This window comes from Capsicum annuum, chromosome 2, assembly GCF_002878395.1.
Source record: "Capsicum annuum cultivar UCD-10X-F1 chromosome 2, UCD10Xv1.1, whole genome shotgun sequence".
Taxonomy (NCBI): Eukaryota; Viridiplantae; Streptophyta; class Magnoliopsida; order Solanales; family Solanaceae; genus Capsicum; species Capsicum annuum.
Window position 1 is genome coordinate 126031389 of NC_061112.1, and position 26425 is coordinate 126057813.

General features: G+C 31.1%; 3 protein-coding genes across 3 annotated transcripts; 1 reads left to right on the forward strand and 2 right to left on the reverse strand.

The window, feature by feature from the left end:
* Positions 1–1029: 1029 nt before the first annotated feature.
* LOC124896264 lies at positions 1030–4318 on the forward strand. The gene is made up of 4 exons (XM_047407803.1): positions 1030–1045; positions 1138–1510; positions 1598–1773; positions 4305–4318. Exons 1-4 carry the CDS (start codon positions 1030–1032, stop codon positions 4316–4318), a joined length of 579 nt encoding a protein of 192 aa, XP_047263759.1.
* A 14077-nt stretch (positions 4319–18395) lies between these two features.
* Positions 18396–20504, reverse strand: LOC107859305 (phospholipase A1-II 1). Its single transcript, XM_016704272.2, has 2 exons — positions 19322–20504; positions 18396–19141 (listed from the first exon to the last, which is right to left on the reverse strand). The coding sequence occupies exons 1-2, from the start codon at positions 19961–19963 to the stop codon at positions 18533–18535; spliced, it is 1251 nt and encodes a 416-aa protein (XP_016559758.2). The 5' UTR covers positions 19964–20504; the 3' UTR covers positions 18396–18532.
* Positions 20505–23904: 3400 nt separating this feature from the next.
* LOC107859304 (phospholipase A1-II 1) lies at positions 23905–25791 on the reverse strand. Its single transcript, XM_016704271.2, has 2 exons — positions 24894–25791; positions 23905–24816 (listed from the first exon to the last, which is right to left on the reverse strand). Exons 1-2 carry the CDS (start codon positions 25587–25589, stop codon positions 24178–24180), a joined length of 1335 nt encoding a protein of 444 aa, XP_016559757.1. The 5' UTR covers positions 25590–25791; the 3' UTR covers positions 23905–24177.
* Between the last annotated feature and the right edge of the window lie 634 nt (positions 25792–26425).

Consider the following 26425-nt stretch of genomic DNA (forward strand, 5'->3'; position numbering starts at 1 on the left):
TTCTTTAATTCTTCTTATATTTTAGCTTAGTATTTTTTTCCGTTAAACTTGCTTTTGTGTATTTTTTTTTATTTTGGACTAAGTAATTTAAGAATATTTCTAATGATTATATTATAAAAATATTTCAAGGGATGAAGTATCGTCGAGTATACTTGTAATTATATTTTTTAATCAAGCTTTTATTAATAGAATTTGCTTTGTTGACTTTGCTTTTATTATATGTTTCGACTTGTTATCTTATATTTTTTTTTATGATTAGTTTGGTTCAAAGATTCTTCTTCTTCTTCAATATACGATTTACAATATTTTTTTATGACCCGCTTCTTTTTCTAAAAATATGAACACCCTTAACCAAAATCCTGACTCCGCCACTTCTTAGAGGTTTGTCATTCCACACTAGTTCTATGGTACAATTCTTCCTCAAGTAATACTCTTCATTCATCCAAAGCTACTAGGGAAATTTCCACAACTACGCACAACTAAGGTTAAATTACTATTTAATATGAGTGACAAGGTCACTCCCGTCTAACTAGAGCATTCTCATGCTATTCATGAGATAACAAGTCCAACTAACCAAGGTTCTAGGCTATAAGTCAAGTATCACACTTTATGAGTTAAATAGCCTAAGTGGATCAACAAATCTCAAACACAACCATCAACCTTTTCAACACCTAAAAACCCGCACAATCTTATCAAGATATCAAAGTCATACTATAATAAAGCTCAATCTAACAAGAAGTAAGCCTAACCTACCTCGAATCCAAATATAGCTCACAAACCAACAACCTTTGCTTTTCCTTTTCTCGAAGCTTCTTCAATGAGCCAAACTATAAAAAATACAATCTATGCATCATTACGAGAATATCAATACCCATATTGCACCTTTGTGTATCGGGTCCAAAATGATACCAAAAATCCTCAAGTGGGTTTCTCTTACGAAAATGAGTTTCTGAGACCAACCCAATGTACGACGGAGCCAAGACTTGGGTTAGAACTAGTAGAAGGGACTCGGAGCACTTTCCTGTCTTGATGGAGTTACATCAAGGTTTGACGCTTAGTCCGTTTCTTTTTGCCTTGGTGATGGTGCTTTGACGTAGCACATTTAGGATGAGGTGCCTTATTGCTTGTTTTTTGCAGATGATGTTGTCTTGATTGATGAGACTCGTAGTGGGGTTAATGTTAAATTGGAGGTTTGGAGGCAAATTCTTAAGTCTAAAGGTTTTAGGTTAAGTAGGTCCAAGATGGAATATTTGGAGTGTAAGTTCAGCGAGGTGTCTCATGATTCCAATGTGGTTGCTAAGCTTGATTCTCATCCTATCAGTAAGAGAGATAATTTCAAGTATATGGGGTCGATGATTCAGAAGGACGGAGAGATTGACGAGGACGTCAATCATTGGAACGGGGTAGGGTGGATGAAATGGAGGCTAGCATCCGGTATTTTGTATGACAAAAATGTACCTCCCAAGCTTAAAGGCAAGTTCTACAGAGTGATGGTTAAACCAGCTTTATTGTATGGGACTGAGTGTTGGTCGGTTAAGAAGGCCCACATCTAGAAGATGAATGTAGCGTAGATGAGAATACTTCGGTGGATATGTAGGTGTACTAAGAAAGATAGGATTAGAAATGAGGTTATTCGCAATAGAGTGGGAGTGGATTCAGTGGAAGCCAAGATAAGGGAAATGAGGCTGAGATGGTTTGGGCATGTGTTGAGGAGAAGCACGGATGTCTCGGTACGGAGGTGTAAGAGGTTGGCTAGGGACGATTTCAAGCGAGGTAGAGGTAGACCAAAAAAATATTGGGGGAAAGTGATTAGACACGACATAGAGCAGCTTCAGCTTATCGAGGGCATTCCCCTAGATAGGAAGGTGTGGAGGAGGCGAATTAAGGTAGAAGGTTAGTAAGAGTTAGGCTATTGTATGCTTTGGTGTGGTAGTTGGAGTATCTTGCTTTTTGGTGCTATTGAATTTGTTCATGTCTATTGTATCTTGTTCTATTACAATTCCGTATCTTATCTTAGATTGTTTTATTTTGAGCCGGGGGTCGATCAAAAACAACCTCTTTATCTCACTTTTGAGGTAGTGGTATGGACTGCGTAGACTTACCGTCCCCAGACCCCACCTGGTGGGAATATACTGGGTATGTTGTTGTTGCTGTTACCTGCTTTAGCTACTTCAACCGTTATTTTACTATATCATTCCTAATTAATTGTTATAAGTTATTTACATATTAGAAAATTAATAATATTAATTAAAAAATACAATAGACATTTATGACATGTCTGCTTTAGCTACTTCAATCATGATCTTACTATATCACACATAATTAATTATTATTGATCGTCTAAGCATTAGAAAATTGATAATATTTCATTTAAAAAAAGATAAAATAGACACAAAATTATAAGTTAACACTTGATGTTTTAAATTAACTGGATGACTTATATGGAGTCCACTTAAATTTTTTCCTACAAATACTTTTTATAGTAATTTTATTATATCGCTTCTAATTAGTTAACCATTGCTGTTTTAGATTAACTTGGCGACTTATACAGGGTTCACTTAAAAAAAATTTTGCAAGTAACTTTCATAGTAATTTTATTATATCACTTCTAAATAGTCATTATAAGTCATTTAAGTATTAGATTATAAATAATAATTAATTAAAAGATAAAATAGTCTAAAAAATTTAAAAATTAAAAATGATCGGATAATGTACTTTGCAATAGTAATATCTGTGTCAAAAAGGTATGAAAGTAGCACACCTATTGAGATGTAAATAATTAGATTGAACAAAAAATTAAATACATAGTTACGATGTAGATCTGAGTGATTAAAATGTCAATTTTTATTAGGTACAATTAAATGAAGCATAAAATACATAAACATGAAAACTAAATTTTAGTTTTTTAACAACTTTTTGTTTTGGCGATCGACATGCTTGTCGACCACTGTTTGCTCTGTAATTTTACTATATCACTCTTACTTATTATATGTCATTTACGTATTAGAAAATTAATAATAATTAACAAAATAAATAAGTAAAATAGTCATTTATAACATGTCTGCTTCAGCTGCTTCAACCATAATTTACTACATCATCTCTAATTATAAATCATTTAAGTATTAAAAAGTTAACAAATTTGATAAAATAAAAAGTAAAACAAACATAAAATGATTAATTAACTCTTTATGTTTTAAATTAACTTGAGATCTTATATGAGGCTCACTTAACTTATTTTTACAAGTATTTTTTATAATAATTTTGTTACATCATTTCTAATTAGTTATTATAAGTCATTTAAGACATATCTGCTTTGCTACTTCAATCGTGATATTTGCTTAACTCTCAAAATTATATCGATATCACTTAAAATAAAATAGAGGAAAAAATATTATAAATTAAAATAATTAAAAATTTTAATTATTTAAAATTATTTAATAATAATAATTAATTTCACTACTTTTGCAATAATCTTAAAAATTAAAGCTTAGCATGTTGGGCCCATGCTCAGGACCTATGGCCACTAGTATATATATATATATATATAATTGATAAAAAGAAGACAAGATGCAATTGGCCAAAAAATTCTTTAGCCGCCACTGCCCCCTACCCGAAACCCTAAAAATTCACCCAAATATTACAAAACCTAAAAATTTCCTCCAAAATTTAATAACCAATTGCATAACATCCCCTTTCCCACATACAAACAACCTAAATACCTAGCCTCTCTCCTGTCGCCCCCTCCCCTTCCACTTTCTTTATCTCACTTTTTTGTTTAATTTAAAATTTTCTTATATATAATATTTTATTAACTAACCTTTTTTGGTAGGTTTTATATTTTGTGAGTTTTCGATCATGAAAACTAAATTTTTTGAAATTTCAGTAAGAGTCGATGTTGAAGTAGAAGTAGAAGTTGTGGAGTTGTGTTTGTTCATGAATATATTTGGAGTTGTTTTTGAATTTTTGTGAGAGAAGGGAGATGTTTAAAGTGAAAATAACTTTTTCTTGTTTTTCATTTTTTCAAATACAACTTCAAATTGTATTTGAAATTCTCATTGCCAAACATCAACTTGAAGTTGTATTCGATATAAATTAAAATCTTTTTTCAAAAAAGTGAAAAAAAAATTATGGTCAAACAACATCTTAAGGTATCAATTTTGTGTTTTTTTGTGCTAAACTACTTTATCATTATTGACACCCAAGCCAACTTCTCATTTCTCCACTCACCCTTTCTCACCTCAATTTTTGATTTGATTAAAATGTTTTATGATGTTTTGCTAATTAATTATTTTTCTTTTTTGCAGGTTTTACAATATGAAATATATATATATATATATATATATATATATATATATTATCTTTGTGGGTTTTAAAATTTATATTGAAATTTGAGATCTCTTATTTGTGAAAGTGTAACTGAGTGTGTTATTTTTGTTATATTTAAATTTGAACTTTATATGTACATGTTTTAAGAAGTTCAAAAACTCTACAGGTTTGTTTACTTCTTTAATTACTTTGTATTTTTCGTATATATATATATATATATATTTCTTGTACATTTATATATACACATACTTGCATATATAATAAGGTGATCGTGATTTTCTTAGTGCTAAAATACTTTACCATACTCTATAGGCATTTTATGGAGTAAGTACATATAAATGAAAAGTTTGGATGGATGTTGGTCAAGTTGAGGTGAAGTAGAAGATCGTGAAAGCTGATATAAGAGAAGATTATGTTACTTTGGACACAAACAAGACAAAAGAATTGTATATTGTGACTATTTCCAAAATTGTAAAAATATAATTTAATGTAATTTGACAATTATTTTAAAATCTCAAAAATTAATTTGTAATTGCATTATGTAACTTTTCTTACTACAAATCTTGTGTATTTAATTTTTAGTAATGAAATTGCTTAAATTTATTTTTATTTTAGCTATATTCTAGAAATTTGCGTAATTAATAATTCTTATAATATATTCTTTAATTTGTAGAAATGAATTTTCATTGTTGTGACTAAATCTATATTTTATAATTATAAAAAGATGATTTATGTTTTCACTTTTCATAGAAAATTTAAAAAATAGCTACTATAATTAATATAATTCGTGGCAAAAAGAATGAATTCTCAGCTATGTACAAAATATTTGTGGCAAATATTTCATTATATAGTTATAGATTGTCTAACTCGTAGCTAAATATAAGTATTATTATTGCGAGACTAAAATATAAAATAGCCACAAATTTTAAATTTGTAGCAAACAAATCAAGTTTTTTTCCACAATAGATTACATTGTGGCTATAATATAAAAATTGCTATAAATTTTATTTGTCATGGCAAAAGAGCAAAATTATTTTCTATAAGTATATATTTCGTAGTGATTAAACGTTACATGAAGCAGTTACAGTTGACTGAGGACATGACCCTGGATAGGAAGATATGAAGGAAAAATATTAGGATAGAGGGCTAAGGGTGTGGATGAGTCGTAGTCAGTAATTAGGTGGATGCTGGTGTCCTTTGTTTGGCAATGTACAATATTTTGTGGATGTCGTACCTATATTATTTATCAGGTTCTAGGCTTTTGATGCTTTTGTATACTGCCTTGTATCTTGAGCCGGGGGTCTATCGAAAACAACCTCTCTACCTCTTTAGGGGTAGTGGTATGGACTATGTACACTCTACCCTTCCCGGACCCCACTTTGTGGGAATATACTGGGTTGGTTATTGTTGTTATTGTATATATTTTGTAGCAGGAAGTTTTTACCATCACAGCTACAACACGATTTTTTTTGTAGCTTTAAGTGTTTGTCTTTAGCCACAGATCATGTAAAGTCTGTAGCTAACTTTTAGTTAAGCCGCTTCGTGCTACGAATGCTACGGAAAAAAAATTGATGTCTTAAGTGTTTAGCCACATAATTTTTCATGTTTAGCTACGACATATTCTATAGCTATATATGCATTCTATTGTAGTTATACAACAAGGGAAAGTAGAAACCAAATATATATCAACTAAGGAGCAAGTTGCATATGTACTTACAAAGGGGATAGCTAATTCACAACATCAAACATTGTTATACAAACTGGGAATGCACAATATCTTTGCACAAATTAAAGATGTGATACTGGACAAGTGGCCATCTTATCTTTTGATGACATCTTTAGATGCCAACACATAGAGGCTCAAGACTTGGTCACCTCGAGGATACGAGAACATGCATGGAGGACCCGTTTTGAGCATGCAATTAAATAAACCCTTGTGTGGAAGATTGCGTGGGGGCTTACATTTGATGCTAATTCGAGACTACAAGTTTTGAAGTGTGACCCCATGGTTGTGGAGCATTAAAGAAACACCCTTCATTAAGGGTATTTTAGGGTTTTCACATGTTAAAGAAACAACCCATGACCTCCATTTTTCTTAAGGGTATTTTGGTTCATTATACTATGTAATAAGTTAGGCTATGTATAGTCTCTTATTAGGTCTTTTCTCTTTAGTTGATGAAAGATGAATGATTGAAACACTTGAAATCATCTCTCTTGAGAGTAAACCACCTTACTATAGTCTTAGTTAGGACTTGGAAAAGTCATCCTTAGTATAGGGCTTGGAAAATCCAATATTGTTGTTTGCTTGGAAACGGTGGATCTTGAGGTGAGTCGATTACCTTGGCGGTCACCGTAAGAATGTGGTTTTGATTATTACATTCATTAGGGGTTAATGTTGAAATATACTTGGTTCTTAATCTTGTCATAATCTTGGTCTCACTATTTATCCTTTCATTATTTTGCAAACTCATGTGTTTTTGTGTTTGTCATCTTGTATCCCTTTGTGTTTCTTGTTCTTCTCGCATTTTGTGGACTGTTTTGGCATCTTGGTGGACTGATTTGTATCATTTGGTATCAGAGTCATCATTGATTTCGTTCCCACGAGATCAATCTTGGGCTTGCTATCTTGAAAAATCACAAAAATAGTGTTGGAAAAACTAAAAAATGCAAAAAAAAATTAATCTGTCCCGTTTTTGTGTTTGGACCGAGATTTGAGGCTTGGTTTTCTTTTGTTTTTTTGTGTGTTTTTTGTTTCTAGTGTTAGTCCCTTCTTCACTAACACTAATAGAGTCTACATCTAAATTTTGAGCTAAATCCAAGTGGTTCTTGAATGTTGGAAGGTTGTTGATATTGTTGTTGAAGATTGATGGCTAGAAAAATATTTTGTTGATGTTGTTGTTGAAGATTGGTGGCTGGAAAAATGTTTTGTCGATGTTGTTGCTGAAGATTGGAGCTTGAATATGTGTTGTTGATGTTTGAGAGGTCCAACGTTAACCTTAGAACTCCACGATTCAAAGTTGTGTTCTTGGTGTTCTTCAATATCTTCATATCTTGTTGTAGAGAAAGTGGTTTGTTTGATCTAAAATCAAAGAATCAATAAGGTGTGGCCTTGTTAGTATTGAAACACATTCCAAGACTATTATAAAAGAAGAAAGGGGGCCAAAAGACTTTCAAAAGATCTTATTACCAAAAGAGAGAAAGGAGTCTTCCCAAGGCCTACAAAAGAGGAGAGGGGGACAAAGGTTTCAAAAGGTGTTTTGCAAGGGTGAAAGAAAAGTCAAGCCTTTTTTTTGAACATTGAAAGCCTCTAAGTCTTGTTGTTTCCCTTCCAGAACTGAAAATACACTCTTCCAATTGAACATTGATCAATACAAATTGAAAACAAGAAAAAAAATTCTTAAAACTTTCGACAATTTTCAACAACCAATGAAAGGCTACCACATCATCACCAAAAGTGCTTAAGCTAAAAAATTTTAGATTCTTAGTTTCATTTTATTGTTTCATTAGTTTCATGTCTTGATTCTAGAATTAATTAACAACTAGTAATCACCTACTTAGTTGTAGATTAATTGTTGAATCTGTTTCTTTCATGTCTTCGTTATTTGTGTGTTTTTCTCATTTTTAACTCATAGTAACTTCTTTGTTTCAAGTTAGTAAGTAAATTTTATTTTTGTGTCTTGAGTCGATCAAACAAGAATTCGTTCCAACCGCCAAGTAGAATTGACATCCTATTAACTACCGGAGTATAAACAACTTTTAATATTCACCGCTTCAATTGTGAGAATCACAAAGGTGGGTGTATACGAGTGTTGATGAGGAGTTTTTACTACTAATCTTATTTGTTCATTGTATAGGTACAAAGGTGATATAAGGAGAACATGTCTTTGATTGACGGGGATTGTGACTATAACATGGGAGACTATGATTGTAGTGAGAGATTTTATGGCTATGAATTTGAGGAAGATTGCGGAGGCTATGAAAATAGCCATGATCAAAACTTGATCAGATTTGAGAGTTACGATTTTGAGGGAGAAAATGAGGTGAATGAAGTGCCTAGTGCTTATGGTGAACTTGGAGATAATGTAGGACCTCGTGATGGATCTTATGATGACATTGAGGCATGTGAGGAGTCTTACACTTCTCACCTCGAACCTAGATTTGGTGTTAGGTATAACCCTTTCGTTTGCAAAGCTTATGCGAGCTATGATGAGAGTACACGTGGGGAGTGTGAAGATTCATATCCTCCACCTTGTAGTACTTCTTATCAAGGTCGATATAGTGTGAATGGTTATACTAGCTCTAGTGGAGGTTGTCCAATGAGAAGAAAAGGGTATGCATCTCTAAAACCAAGAGTTACTCGCGTGCCTTACAATATTGATCCGAGAAGGAGTGTACACTCTGAAAAGGTGACCATTTATGGGATATCAGGTTGCCTCGTTGTGTTAAATGATAGGTACTATAGAAACTACATCCTTCCATCCATGGTTGACTACTTGGGGTTGTTTTGCGAGCATTTACTTGTTCCATATTTCTTGAAAGGGTTTAAGGTTACCGAAAGTGTCAAAGTTGTCTTCTCCCAATTTGGATACCATGAGGAGGTATGGTGCGATATTCTTTCATTGACATACGGTCATGTATGCTTAGGTGCCGATTGGTTTGCACAACATAGAGTTCCAAATGTGCAAAATTGGCCTAATATTGTAAGAAACCGGTGGGAAAATTACCTCGTGACATACATGCTGCCCGAGCCACAAAGAGAAGTGAATACTTACTGTAATCCAAATGCTTATGAGATACAAACGACTGAGAGGAGTAAGGGTGTGCCAGGTGGTAATTCAAGAGTAAAAAAAGGAGAGGTTGTGTGGAGCGAAGTGAGGGGATTACCACCAAACAGAGAAAACATTATTTGTCATTCTATTTCTAGGACATTTGTGTAGGTACTAACATGGCAAGTGAAGGAGAGCAATGCCAAAGTAAAGTTGCTGCCTAAGCTTGTGGAGAACCTTCACAACACAACAAAGGAGATTCGACTCAAGAACTTCAAAGTAAAATAGCTAATTCTTACACTTTTGTGCATGTGAATTATAATTATGTGGCTAGTAGCCCATTGAGTGTGAGTAGTAGCTTACTTACTTGTGAGTCTAATGATTCTTTGCCTTTAATTGATGATGTACATGTTGTGAGTGTGGATACACTAGTTGATCCTATTGATGACCAAATTGACTCTTCTTGTAAGATCAATTTATGTCCACCTAGTGTTGAAGCCTATATGTTGAATGAAAGTATATCGTCTTGTGTAATTGATGTTGATCAACCTGTTTGTGAAAATTATCCACCACTTGAGTATGTGTGTGATGTGATTAATCAAACTCAAGTGAGTGAAGTATTTGAAAAAGTTGGTCAACAAAAGGGGAGTGAACCCGAGGGCTATTCTTGGGAAAATTTTGTGATTGAAACCACTTTGAGATATTGATCTCTTAGAGAGTGAGGAACTTGCTTGTTCCAAATTTGCCCTTGGGTTGGATCATGCACTCTTTAGGTATAATGTCTTGTTTGAAAATGATATAAATACTCCTAATGAACCTGGTGGTGAAAAAAATAGGATAGCTTACCTTGGAGGCTATAGCCTATATGTTAACCCACTATGGTGTGATAATATTCCTCCTAAAGATGGAAATCTCTTCTTGAAAGATGAAAGTACTCTTAAGGGTAAGGAATGTGTAGTCTTGGAAGTTACTCCTTTACTTTGTGTGACTTTATTGTTGAGACTACTCATAGTGATGATTGGGAAACTAGTAGTGAGTACACACATGAGGGCACCTTAGTAGAAGTTGACTTGAGTGATACTTTTCTCTACTCTCTATTTTCTTTCGATGATATGTATGCTATTGTAGAGAGTATGTCATTTAGTTTGGGTGGAGACCACGAGAAACGAAAGTGTTGTCTAGACCCGTGTCTATGGACACTCTTCCCGTTTGACCCCGATGCCAAATATGGAAATAGTGATGTTGGTGCACCCAACTTGTTGCTTGGTTTACACGACAATCAAAGTCTCACTCTTGGTGAATCCCATAACCAAATCCTTCGTACATCTTTCATTGAGTTTTTGATATTTCATTTAAAGGATCCTTGGTTATATTGCAAATATGTGCAACCTTGGCATGTTGAGATGATTGTTGTGCTAATCCTAACCCTCATTCTATGAGAAGTTTGTATTTGTTTGTCCTCTCTTTGATTTTACAAGGTTTGGATTCGAGGTCGAATCCTTTTCAAGAAGGGGAGGATGATACGAGACAAATGGTCATCTTATCTTTTGATGAAATCTTTAAAGGCCAACACATAGAGGCTCAATACCTGGTCACCTTGAGGATATGAGAACATGCATGGAGGAACCGTTTTGATCATACCATTAAACAAACCCGTGTGTGGAAGATTGCTTGGGGGCTTACATTTGATGCTAATTCGAGACTACAAGTTTTGAAGTGTGACCCCATGGTTGTGGAGCATTAAAGAAGAACCCTTCATTAAGGGCATTTTAAGGTTTTCACATGTTAAAGAATTGGAGACCATTTAATTGAGGAAAAGGATAGAGGAGACCATTGCGCATCTCTTAGTCCAATTTCAGGCAAAGAAGCTTCGAGTAGCACTACCAGAAAACCACAGAACTTCGGTGACAGTGAATTTTTTGGCGAATTTGATCAATTGCAACACCAATTGATGTCTGGGGAGGTAAGGAAGGATTTTTATCCAAAAGCCTCTATTGGTTTAGTTCATAGCAATTTCAATTGGAGTCTTGGAAAAACCCAATTTGTTCTTATGGAGGTTTGAGAAAAGCGAACAAAGATTCATGTATCGGGCAAGACTGGCTTTGACATTCACCTTTATCCAAATCACCTGTCAATTTAAAGAAACTTGTCTGTTGGTTCGTTTTTCACAAATGTGATAGCATGATCAGGTTTTGAAATGCAGTAATGAAATTTGGAAGTGTGATATTGATTGATTAAAAAAGTTGTACAAATAATAAGAAAAATCACGTAGCAGCATTTACAGGCATTTTGTATCAATAATAGTGCGGGAGGGGGGAGGTGGTGAACGGTATGGCGGGGGACGAAGAGGGTATTGGAACGAAGGTTTTGGGGGAGGGGAGAGGGGGATTGCTGGAACGAAGGTTGGGGGTGGGGTGAAGGGAGATTTTAGGTTTTTTAAATTTTTTTTTACTATTTTTAAAAATTTTCAAGTGTTATAAATATTTTATCACACGCCCAAAAATGCGTGTTTACACGTTTGCCAAATCATCAAATTAATGCCACATATGCAAAAAAAAGTGTTAAAAATATTATTTTTAATGGGTTCAAGGGTCCAGATGACAAACATGTAAGTAGAAGTATCCACATTACAAAACGAGCATAGTACAAGGGTCCATCAAGCCATTTTGCCATATATATATGTACTCTTAGATATAAAGATCAGTCTTCCCAATAATACATCAAAAAAAAAAAAAAAAATTTGCCAGTTATTTATTTCTGCTAACCAGCTAACTCTCATAGCTTGTGATCTCATATATAGCCTATCAATGGTGAAATCTAACACTTTTTTTTATCATTAAAAAAAAGTACTCTTAGTACTCTGAGCTTTCTAGAAACTTGATCAAAGGTTGTATGTTTTACAAAGTATTGTATTCTATATCTAATAATATATTTAAATTATAACATCTCAAATGATATTTTAGAAAGGCAAAATGGCTCAATGGACCCTGGTACTATGTCGGTTTTATAAGATGGACACTTCTACTTACTTGTTTGTCATCTGGACCCTTGAACCCATTAAAAAATAATATTTTGCATCCTTTGACCGTTGACCTTGCCTATGTGGCATTAAAATGACTGACTAGGACAAAGAGAGTGTAGTCACTCGCCTGGGGTGTGAGTGGGGGTTAATTTTTAGCCAATTTTATATTAAAATAATTTTAAAAAAAGGATTAATTTTTTTTTCACTTTTTTATTTAAAAATATTTTAAAAAATTAAAAAATAATAAATTTTAAAATAAAAAATAAAAAAGGCCTCCACCCCCTCCCCTGTCCAGCCACTCCCCCACCTCTGCAGCCCCAACTAATCTTGGCTCTTTCTCCAACCCAACTGCCACTGCTTTTCCCGTCGTTGCTCCTATCGTACTCCAAAACCAAGTCATTTTATCCCTTAAACTCCAACCAATTTACCAATTAGTGTTTTCAGATTGAGAGAGAAAAGAGGAATAATTAGTGAGTTTTTTTCAGGAACAATCTTCTTGCACTACAATGGCAACCATAATTGAAGAACCAGATTCGCCAACATCAAAGAAACAACAAAACCCCCCTTAAACCCACATTAAGAATTTCTCAATCAACCACCCCATCCCCCACAAAATCTACCAAAACAACAAATGAAACAACTCCCTTTCACATGGTTGATTTCTCAATTAATTCTTTTTTTTTTAGTAGATCGAAGGAAAGAAGTAAAAATTTGAAGCTTTTGTCAATGGTGAATAATGGAAGCCGATTGTTAGCAAAAACCTGAAGCATTCCCCCTTTTCAATGATTGATTTCTCAATTTTTTTTTTAGAGTAGATCGAAGGAAAGAAGCAAAAACTTGAAACTTTTGTCAATGGTGAATAATGGAAGCCATGTGTTAGCAAAAACCTAAAGCATTCCCCTTTCCCATGTCTGATTTCTCTTAAACCCCCTTTCCCATGGCTGATTTTTCAATTAAATTAGAAAGAGTGTGATTTGAGAAGTGGAAGAAAGAGAGTGATTTGAGAAGGAAGTGATTTTTCAATTAAATTAAATTTATTATATAAGTTTTTATTTTATATTTTTATTTTAATATTTAATTTATTATGTGGCACTACAAAATGACGTAAAATTTAATGTAACATTTAAAAATGACGTGGCAAATGACGTGGAGGCAAGTGTATTACACAAACCGAAATGAGGTTTAAAATATTGTTTTTTAATGGGTTCAAGGATTCAAATGATAAATATGTAAGTAGGAGTATCCACCTCATAAAACAGATATAGTACAAGGGTCTATCGAGCCATTTTACCTTTTTTAAACTACAAGATTTAAAAACCTTTTACTGTCTCCAAATTTCATGTTAATCAAATAAGGATACATTAAAAATGGTTTGAGTACTATTTAATTACTTTCTTCTTTCTCCTAGATAGTGGAGCTGCTCAAGCAGACTTCACTCCTTTGACATGTCAGTTTGTTACCTGTCTTCTTGCTCCGTAATTTTACTATATCATCCCTAATTAATTATTAGATGACATTTAAGTATTAAAAAATTAATAATATTTAATAAAGAAATAAAATAGACATTTATGACAAGTCTGTTTCAGCTGCTTCAATCGTAATTTTACTATATCACCCCTAATTAATTATTAGAGGTCATTTAAATATTAAAAAATTAATAATATTTAATTAAAAAAATAGATATAAAATAATAAATTACCTCAATAATATTTTGAATTAATTTGACATCTTATATAAGGTCTACTTAAACTTTTTTCATGAGTATTTTTATAGCATCACTTCTAATTAGTTGTTATGAATCATTTAAGACATGCCTACTTTGCTGCTTCAATCGTAGTATTTGATTGAAATCAAAATTATATCAGTGTCGTTTAAATTGGAATAGAAAAAAATTATTATAAATCATAATAATTAAAAACTTAAATTATTTTTAAAATATAATTGAGTATCAATGCCACAAAAATTTAAACAGAGAGAGTATTATAAATTAGCTAAGAACTTAAAATAGTAAATTACAATGTCAAAAAGGTATTATCAGTTACAATAGTTAACAACTTAAAATATCTAAAAAAAAATAACTAATCTATTATATATTCAAAAAATATATATTATTTATAAATTACATAAAAAGTACTATAAATTGTCATAGTTAACAACTTAAAATATCTAAAAAATAATTAATTTGTTATATATTTCAAAAAATACGTAAAAAAATATATTAATCACAATAATTAACAACTAAAAAAATTTTAAAATATAAATATTTATTGACTCGAAATCTTGTGAGTGTCATATTAACAACTAAATAAATGAAGGTTTTAATTAAATGCTAAAATTATACATATCGTGAAATTTTTAAGTATCAACATGAGCCCGTACATAGCACGGCTAAGCCACCTAGTTTCTATTATATAGAAGAGGTGGTTTCGACCACCTCTCATGCAATTATAAAAAAAACCCTCTACTCCCACTTAATTATATACCATGCCCCAACATATAATAATTTCATTGTGTTCATCATAATGGTTTAAATATTTAATATATTCTATTAATTTATATTTATTAACTATAACTACATATTGGAAATATTTTTTTTTAATTTAATTGACTATCATGTTCAAAACTAATTTGTTACCACGATTCAAAATAATTAATAACTTAAAATATTTAAAAGACATGTAGAAATTTTATTGGCTCTCATTATTTTAGCATCTCATTATTTTAGAAATTCCACATAAATTGAGATAAAAGAAAAAGTACTGCAAATCATAATAACTAACAACTTGAAATATTTAAAAGATATATAAAAATTTTAGTTGATTCTCAAAATTGTATCAAAGCCACATAAATTGGTACACAAGGAGTAAATATATTATTTGATAATCAAGTAAAAATTATTATAAATCACAATTATTAACAAGTAAAAATACTTTTTTAAAAATAGATAAAAGTTCTATTCAACTCTCAAAATTGTATCGATGCAACATAAATCATGACAAAATAAAAAATTATCTTAATTAATTGCAATTAAATATTTAAATTAAATCAATTTTATTATTTTAATTGACTTTTATATAGAAAATTAATATTTTTATTTATTTATTTATTTATTTATTTATTTTAGTAAATTAAAATTTTAAAATTATTTTTTTCTTATATATAAATACTAATATTTAAACTTAACTATAATTTTTAAAGTAAAAAATTAATAAATTTAATTTCATAAAATAAATTTCTATTGAATATTTTCTTAGAATTTGTGTTGGGTCAATATGTATCAAGTTAAAAAGAAATAAATAAAAATATATAGTAAATGTTATTACTGTGAAAGAAAAATATAATGCACTATCCAATAATTTTTAATAATATCACATTTTGCATATGCAAATATTGCATCCCGTATTTAATTAATATACTATTTCGATGAATTATCAATGATTACTATTGGATATGATAAAATTATATTAATTTTTATAGTAATAACATAATCAATCGCTCTTAATTAATTATTATGAGTCATCTAGGTATTAAGAAAATAAATAGTATTTAATGAAAAACAAAATAGACATAAAATGCGAAATTAACTCTTAATATTTTAAATTAAATTTTTGTCTTTCGAACGATGATTTTACTATATCATTCCTTATTATAAGTCATTTATGTATTAGAAAAATAAGAATAACAAAATGATATGTCAACATAAAATATTTGATTGACTATCAAAATTATAGTAGTGCCATATAAATTGGGACGAGACAGAAGAAAACATAAAACAACATATATTATTTGAAAATGAAATAAAAAGTACTGTAAATAACAATAATTAACAATTTTTTTTAAAAAAAATTGACTGATTTTTGCTACTTCAATCATGATTTTAATGTATCACCCGCAATTAATTATTATAAGAACTTATGTATTGAAAAATTAATGATTGAATCCATGATTTTACTCTCTCTCTCTCTCTCTCTATATATATATATATATATATATATATATTTATATATACTATGAATAAAAATTTTCATGATATATTTTTTTTAAAATAAAAATTACTACATATATCAAAGGGCAAAAGAGTAAAAACACACAAGAGATAAATGTAGAGAAATCAAGAAGCACCAAATTGATTATTAACATTTGTAATATTCAACACATTTCTAAATGTTTCCAAATTCTTCTTGAATCAACACATACACATAATAAAAATATTAATTACATTTTACTATATCACCCTAATTAATTATTATGGTTATTTAAGCATTGTGCCACATAAGTTAAAATAGAAAAAATATTATAAATCACAATGATAAAAAATTTAAATTATTTAAAAAATATAATTGGCTATCGTCGACACAAAACTCTGGATAAGGATAGTAACATATATTATTCAAAAATTACGTAAAAAGTATTATAAATTACAATAGTTATCAACTTAAAATAGCTAAAAGCAATTTAATATGTTATATATTTCAAAAAAATTACATGAAAAATACTAGAAATCACAATAATTAACAACTTAAAAAATTAAAAAAATATAAAATATTTGGTCGACTCTTGAAATTATATTAGTGTCACTGGAATTGGAATTGAAGAAAAGTATTATAAATCACAATAATTAAAAACTTAAATTATTTTTAAAATATAATTGACTATCAATGCCACAAAAAATTGGACAAGAAAAGTAATGTATATTAATTTGAAAATTACATAAAAATATTATAAATTACAATAGTTAACAACTTAAATTATCTAAATACATATTAAAATAACATATTCCAGATGAATTCTAGAAAACATATGCAATCTTTTTATTAAAAATTTTTATTTAAATATATTAAGATTGAAAAGATAAATAAATATCTTAATGTTGGGCCCGTGCTGACACGGGCCATGCTCCTCTAGTTTCAAAATAAGTGTTAGTTTTTGTCTTTTTATTTTGCGTCAAAATAAATGGTATGTCAAACAATCAAAAAAATATTAATAATATCCTTTCAATCTTATATTTATTTAAAGAAAGGGAGATTTATATAACCAAAAAATTACTAAAGAGCTACTTATTTTTTAAGATATTTATTAAATATAAGTTAGTAAAAATATATTTTTAATTTTTAGGAATGAATAATTTTGTTAAGGGATGGATAGCAAGTAAGTATAAGGCAGCATGAAATGTGACAAGGCCAATACATAGCAAGCAATTGGACTCTGAAGAAGCAAAATTGACAAGCAAAAAAGGCCACTAATGTGAAAAATGTGAACACTAACAACAATTTCCAACTCTAGTGCTCTACTGGAGCTTCAATTGCTTCTTCACATCTATCTCCTATGGCATGGGATTGGAAGCTGTCACAAGAAAAATCAAGAGTTGTTTCAAAGGGAAAAAAGGTATAGAAAACAGAGACAGCAATAGTATAGCAGAAAGATGGGAGATTTTGAGTGGTAAGACCAACTGGGAAGGCTTACTTGACCCTTTAGATTACGATCTTCGATAATACCTAATTTACTATGGTCAAATGTCTCAAGCCATTGGCTATTCATTCAACAATAGAAAAACTTCAAAGAATTATGGAACAAGTCTATGCTCCAAAAAAAAATCTCTTGAGCCATCTATTTTTAGAACGAAAGAGTAGTATATTTGTAAGTATGATTTTTCTTGGAAGAGAAGAGTAACAATTTTCTATTGTGCTTCGCTCCAGTGTGAACTGAAGCACATTGTCCAGGGTACCAAAAAAAGAACAGCAAAATTGCAAAATAACATCACAAGATAATGAATGTGCAATTTTTTCTTCTCTGCACATTTGGTGCTCAATTTCTTTATTTGTTTAGCGTTATTGCATTTGATATAAGCTTCAATTTGTATCCCTAACACTCCTCCGAATCAAAATACTTGTTGGGGTTCTCGAATTCGTTGCTTAAAAACTACTCCCTCCATATGTCTTAATTAGGTAGATGTTTAATTTGTTTGTATTGTGTGTTAATACTGATCAATTGATACTTTTATACGCTAAATATAAAGCTTAAAATAAACAATATTATGTCTAACCAGTAAACTTGCACATGAAACAAGTCCTACATCCAATGTTTAAACACTTCAGTTGACAGTAGTTATACTCATCTTAGTTCTGTTTTAGGATGGTGCTATGATAGGTCAACATGCGTATAATTATCCTAAGGTTTCAATGTTCACACTGTCTTTTATCAACTTTTCGACATGTGAAAAGACTTTCTTTGCAAGGTCGTTTCATTTGTACATGTTATCTAGCAAATCATAGAAGTAAATATTGCATTTAAAGCATAAGCCTGTGAATTTGAATTACCAAAACCAAGTTTAAAAGTTGAGTACAAACAGATTGCATTGACCAGATCATAGCAACTTGTTTCTCAAAAAATGATCATTTGTTTTTGAGAAATGAAAGATTTAATCACTATCATCCTCGCGATCATCGAGAGTCCAAGATCCATCTTCTTGTTGAACCATTCCTTTATTTTTCACGATCCACCATGCCACTGGTATACCATATTCTTCCTTCAATAAGGGCGCTTCCTTATTCACCAAAGCAATATCTCGGTTTATTTCCAACTTGAAATCTCCTTTCGGTCCATGTGTTCCAGCAATTCCGTGCAAATAAACCTCCAGAATATGACCATTTATGTATTTCTTCAAGTACTCTGACTTTGTAGTATCAATTGGAAGCTCAAAACCAACATCTTCATACACTCTCCAATCTGTTGTAGAACCTTCGACCTGTCCACGGTCTGGCATATTTGGAACAGAATCCGTGGCATTTCTAGCGCGCAAGATCTGAATATTTTTCAGATTCTCATAAGCTTTCTTGAAATTCACCTCTCCAACTCGAGGGCTACCAAATAAAAATGCAGTCACGGGGAACTCCTTATTGATTTGGTTGACAACTACGTCAATTGCGCATAGTGTGGCCAATGCTGAACCCAAACTGTGGCCACTTAGAGTAATGCTAACAGTTTCTCTCTTGTATTGCTCCACCAGCCGTTTAACTTCTTCAAGTACCTGTTTGGATGTTTCAAAGCATGAATATCTATCTAATGGATCTCTCAAAGAGTAGTGTCACTACTGGAAAAGGACTTCTGACACGTATCAAAAGTACAGCTAGACCTTATGGTCTTAAATATGTCATGATATCTCTCGACCAGTGAAGCATATTAGTAAGAACATAGGGAGATTCCTTACCTGGTCTCTGGCACTGGTTGTTCGATTGAATCTTGAAGGCTCATTAAGAGAAGTATAAACAGAATAAAAACCTCTGTGTACAAGAATGTTATCCGTATTTTCACCAAAGATTTTCGTGGGTCGGACCAAGAACCAATCGTTATCATCATTAAGTTCTGCAGGACACATGGTCCCTCTCCAAGCAATCAAAATATCCCTCCTTCCTAATTCAACTTTACCCTCATCAGTAGCTACAGCAACAAACGCGATCCAATTCGATACTTTGATCTTTTCAGGTTTACTCGATACATCTGAAGCTCCATAAACATATTTAGTGATCTCATATTTGAAGGGGTTGTTTTTGTCTAGCCCCACTCTTGTGAAGAGGTTCTTTTTTGAGTATCGATTTCTTCCTAAATTCTTTGAAGCTACTTCACTGTTGAATGAATCGCAGATGGCTTGAGGCATTTGACCATAGTGAATGAGGTATCGTCGAAGATCGTAATCCAAAGGGTCAAGTAAGCCATCCCAATTGTTCTTACCACTCAAAATCTCCCATCTTTCTGCTATGTTGTTGTCTCTGTTTTCAATACCTTTTTTCCCTTTGAAGCAGTTCTTGATTTTTCTTGTGACAACTTCCAATCCCATTCCAATGCATGCCATAGGAAACAAATATGGAAAAATTATGGAGTTATTGAAGCTCCACTAGAGAAGTTGCCTTCCCAATTAGAGCTTATTGCTATTCTTTTCTTCAATAAGACAGAACTAAGTAAAGAAGAACAGTGTCGAAAAAACTGAGGAAAAAACAAGTGGGCATCCAGCACCTACTCTCTTGTACCAAAGGTTTGTTCATTATTTTCCCCACACACAGAATATTTGAATGGATCAATTTTTTTTCCACTAACGCTGTGTTTGGTATCAGAAAATATTTTTCAGTTTTCTTATGTTTGGTTGGCTTATATATTTTAGAAAATATTTTTCAAACCAACTTATTTTTTTTAAATCTAAGAAAAATGACTTCCTTTCAAAACTAGGAAAACATTTTCTAAAACTCTCTTTCAATCTAACTTTAAAGTTGAAATGTTCATAAAAATCTCAAAATCATCTACCCCGCCCTCAATACCCTATCACCCCTATCCCACCCCCACCCCTATCTCACCCCCAAATTTAATTATTTTAAAAAGTATTTCAAAATTTTTTCTTAGTCCATCCCCCATCCCGACCCCACCCCTTTCAAAAATAATATCTACATTTTATTAAAAAATTAAAATTTTTCTCTTATCCCACACCCCTACCCTCCCTCCCCACCCCAACCTAAAAAAAAAAAATTAAATTTACTTTTAAAAAAAATTTTCAATTTTTTTCTTCTCCCTCACTCCCCTACCCTAACCCCAACTCCTACGACCCCCTCTTCCCCCTGCCCTGGCCCCCAGCTCCTATGACCCCCCTTCCCCCCAACCCCCCTCCCCCGCACCAATTTTTTAATTTTTTTAACAAAAGAAATTCAAAACTTTTTCTTACCTCACCCCTACTACCTATTCTGACGCCCCCACCCACCCACCTACAAAATCTTTTCCCAAAAAAGGATTTAGTTTTTTTAATATATTTTTTTAAAAAATTTTAAAATGTATTTTTACGCTTTAGCTAAACACTAAAATGTATTTTTTGAAAAATATTTTTTCATTTACCAACCAAATATTAGAAAATATTTTCATCCACCAACCAAACATAAAAAATCAATTTGTTTTCCAGGAAAACATTTTCTAGGAAAATATTTTCCATGAAAAACATTTTCCTTCATACCAAACACACCTTGAAAATATATAATTTTCTTATAATTTATATATGTATCAGATATCAACATTTTTAAATTGTAAACTAATCAATGTGGTAATTAATCATGAATAACTTATATCCTAACAAGTTATCAAACCTGATATATTTACACAAAATTTAATATATACATAACTTATATTCAAATCAGCTAGGAAACGACCCTTAGAAACACAACGGCCATATACAGGGCGGTGAATCAATCAACGATAAACCATTCATTGAAAATTGTGTTTTACTTTATTGTCCATTACTAAAAGGGATGATAAAGTATACGAAAAAATTAAACCGGTCTTACATGAACACAACGGTTCTCCTAAGCATACGTTATTGGTTCTCTTAACTCATAGTATAAGTCGCTAACCCTTTCATATTAATAAGTAATCCAAATACTGAAATTGGTTTTAATAATAATCAAATAATTGAGGGAAAATGCTATTTTTAGATTTTAGTAGAACATCTAATTGAATCTAACTGAAGTAAACAACCCTAATTTCGATTTTAACTCAACAAACTTTGAGAATTCTTTGTCACCTTCAATATTTCTTCCGTCTTCTTCTATCTTCACTCTTTTCTCAAGCACAATTACCCATGATCTTTTTTTGTCCTACTTCTCGAGAATAAACCCCAAATATTTTTGCTTTTTTTTTTTTGTTGCTATTTTTGAGTTAGAGATTTAGTTGTGAAGGAGAAAAAGCTTTGGGCAAAATTTGAAGCTCTTCGTTGATAGTTGGAGACTTGGAGCAGTAATGTCTATCTCACAATGAAAAGCCAGTATATTAAAGCAGTGAATATACACATCCACATGAAAAAAAAAACTGCGCTGAAGTGACAGAAATATCCTCCTCAGCTAATACCAAATTGACAATAAGCAGATATGTCGTTATATTTTTTTTTTACCCACACTTGTATATAAGTAGCGTAATGAAAAATATATATGAAACAATTGATCAAAGCAATAATAAGTGAAAGTGAGCGAAAATTTTTAGTTTGTTTGAGATATGCCAACTTATACTTATATGAGGCATTCTTTTATTGACAAATGAAGGCATTCTTTTATTGACAAATGAATACTAGTGAATTCTAATTACAAGTAAAAAGATCATGTCCTTTTCTATTGCTATTTACCTCTTTTTTCCTTATTTTTTTGTTTTTAATCCTCTTTCAAAAAATTTTATTTTTCTATTTTATTGTATGTCTTTTAAAGAGATTTTACAGTCTATATACTATTTTTGTGACATAATTCAAAAATATTTTCAAATTTAAAAGTTTAAATTTAGAGAATGCTTTTTGAAATTTTGATTAGCGAACCTAATTAGTTGAATTTTTTTTTTCGTTCAGATAGTTTTGATCGATTTTTTTGTGGTTGGTCTATGACATTTAAGTAGAATTATTTTTAAAAAAATACATAGAACTATTTATACTTAAGTTTGGATTGATTTCGAGTAAAATCAAAAATTAAAATTAAATGTACATGGATATTCATATAATAATTTCAACCAACTATTAACTCAAAATTTGAATCTGCAATCTAGAGTTTACATTCAAAGTTAAAGTTCAAACAATGTATTAGAAAATGTTAGTATCCGTGAAAAGGAAATTCAATAGATTTTTAAAGCACATTCTACAATAGATTTGTATTTTTTGAATACTATGAATATTCACATGATAAGTATTTTTGCTATTTTGACATTAGAAATGACATGCAGACAAAGATTTGTAAAGATCTAAATTCTATTACTTATTTATAATTTTTTTATCTACCTAGATATAGAAAAAAAAATTAACCAAAAAAATAAAATAAGATTCAAACTTGAAAAATATAGATAAATGAAAATAGCAGATGGAGATCAAGTAATATGAATTTGAGAGAAGAATCAAAATCTGATAATATTCTTTTACTTTATTTTAATCTTCAATAAAAATATCAATCTTTTTTCTTAACATTAACAGCATTTCAAATTGTTAATTAATATTTAAACAAAATTACAAATTTAATTTAATAGTTGAATATGCAATTTTGATTTTTAATAGAAGTATTTAGACAAATAATGAAATGAATTTTTTAGTTTAGAAACAAAGATGAAGTGGAGAAGCCTAAAATAATTGAGTTGGTAGTTGGAAATTGAAATGCAAATACGTTAACCTCCTACTTTCAATCACTTTAAAATTATTTAACTCATCTCTTTGTGGACCCCACACTCCACTTTTAATTTTTGCTCAAATGGTACTCTCTCTCTCTCTCTCTGATTTTCTTTCATAACTTTAAATTAATAAGTGGGTCCTACATTTCATCTGTCAAAAAATTAATGAAGCCTGTACAAATTTTATTGGTTGAATGTCACTCAAAATTAAAATTTTCAAAGTAAACAAATGAAGTATTTGACATTTGTCATGATTGATCAATATAGGCTATAGCCTTTGAACAGTTATGATGATGATAAAGAACAAAGTTATGTATACACCAGCTTACTGGATGTTTAAATTGTATATTTTTGAATAGAAGAGAAAAGAACTCTTTTGAAAAAGCGCAATAATTTAGATTTGGTTAAGATAGCTCAATAGTTGACGAGAAATTTACATCATGTATCACTTAATTTTTATAATCTTAAATATATCATTTGAAAAGTTAAAATTATCAAAAATGAAAAAGATATTTTTTTTAAAACAGACTTAAAAAAATAGGACAATCAAAAAGTAAATAAAATAGAATGGGAAAAAGCTCATCAATTTCCACGCTTCATAATCAAACATGTAAGGACGAAGCTCGATTATACCAAAGTACTATATTGTAATTATATTTTGTGTCAATATGTAATATTACTAAATACTAATCATGACCAGAATATGGTGTCTTAAGGTGGCTTCTGATTTTAAGAAAAATAAATAAATATAAGAGATAATACATCTACTCAGCAGGAAGGAAGGAAGAAGGACAAGTACATCTGAGTGCATCAACTTTACTGCAACATGAAAAATAGCAAATGGGAATTTGCTATCAATCAACAACCTCAATCCCTTTTAATGTAGATGCACAATTAATTTTAGCATAACCCGTGTGGTTTGGGTATACTCATTACTGTGTCATCCTCATGATCCATAAGAATCCAAGATCCATCTTCTTGTTGAACCATTCCTTTATTCTTCTCGATCCACCACGACCCTGGTACACCATATTCATCCTTCAGCACATCGGCTACTTTATTCACAAGAGCAATATCCCGATTAACCTCCAGTTTGAACTGTCCATTTGCCCCTTGTGCTCCAGCAATTCCATGCAAATAAACCTCCAGAATATGACCACTTATGTCTTTCTTTAAGTACCCTGACTTTGTTGTGTCAATTGAAAGTTCTAAACCAACATTTTCATACTCTCTCCATTCTGTTCCAGAACCCTCGACCGGTCCACGGTCTGGTTTCAGTGAAATATGATCAGTGGCATTGCAAATCCGCAAGATTTGAAGATTTTTCAGATTTTCATAAGCTTTCTTGAAATTCGCCTCTCCAACTCGAGGGCTACCAAATAAAAATGCAGTCACTGGGAACTCCTTATTGATTTGGTTGGCAACTATGTCAACAGCGCATAGTGTGCCCAATGCTGAACCCAGGCTGTGGCCTGTAACAGTTATGCTAACTTCCTCCTTACTGTATTGCTTCAACAAGCTTGTGACTTCTTCAAAAACCTGCCAGTTTTTTTGTGCAAGAGTCAAGAATTGTATAATCACTTGGAAATAAAATTGCAAACAAAGTTAATTTGTACCTGATCTCTAGCGCTGGTTGTTCGGTTGAAATCCGAAGCCTCGTTAAGAGAAGTATAGATTGAATAAAAACCTTTGTGTACTAGAATGTTATTCGTTTTTTCTCCAAAGATTTCTATTGGTTGGACCAGTGAATTTTCACAATCATCATTCCATTCTGAGCCCCTCCGGGTCCCTCTCCAAGCAATTAAAATATCTCTCCTGCCTAATGCAACTTTACCCTCATCAGTGGCAACACCAACAAATCCAATCCAGTTTGATTCTTTCACCTTCTCAGTTTTGCTTGGTACATGTGAAGCTGCATATACATATTTGGTGATTTCATATTTGTAGGGGTTGTTTTTGTCGAGCCCCACTCTTGTGAAGAGGTTCTTTTTCGAGTATCGACTTGTTCCTCTGTATTTAGAAGCTTCCTCATTGTTGAATGAATCGTAGATGGCTTGAGGCATTTGGCCATAGTGAATGAGGTATCTTCGAAGATCGTAATCCAATGGATAAAGTAAGCCTTCCCAGTTGGTCTTACCACTCAAAATCTCCCATCTTTCTGCTATGCTATTGTCTTTGTTTTCGATTCCTTTTTTCCCTTTGAAACATCTCTTGATTCTTCTTGTGAGAACTTCACATCCTTTGTAAATGCATGCCATAGGGACAAATCTGGGGAAGTAAATTGAAGCTCCGGTAGAGCACATATCTTCCATATTAAAGCTTATGTATTTCTCTTGGACAACAGGACAGAATCAAAAGCACTCCACTATTTGCTATTACAAAAATATCTCTTGAGTAAATAGTATAAAGATTCTAGTTAAATTGTTCCCATCTTTCTGCTATAGCTTTTTTTCCCAGTAAGAAAATTAATTTTACTTCAAATTAAAACACAACGGCCCCATTCAAGTAACAAGTAGGTTGCTGCTCTTGTTGAATCAATGATAACTCCCTTGTTCTCTTTTATTTGTCCTGTTTCATTTTTTCAAGAGTCAAATTCTAAATTTTAATCAATAATTTAAAATGTATTTATAATATTATTATGAAAAAGATTGTAACTTATAGAGTTAATACTTTTTCATATAATTTTCACTTTTCAAATATCTAATTTTAAATTTTAAATATTAAATTAATCTAATTCAGCTTAACTATATAAAAATTAATCATATTAATTTTTCTAAAGCAAAATATAACAATTAAAAATATTAACCGTAGTGAGTAAAAATAGTTGTTTTACCATTTCCATCCGAAGGACTTATTTGTTAGTATTATATACTTCTTCTGTTTCAGAACTTGACATAAAATTTAAGAAAATATAGAAGACTTTTGAATCTTGTGATTTGAAATTAAAGTTGTGTCAAATGTACCAAAATATCTTTTAATTTTGTGGTTCTAAACATGCCATGTGGAAAGTTGAAATTAAAAAAAAAAAATTATTCTTTTTTAAACAAAATAAAAAAAAGATTAATCATATTTTTTAAAACAGAGCAATAATAAAAATAAAACATGAAACACGTGCATCGGTCCTCGTAAGCCCTAGGTATGCATTACT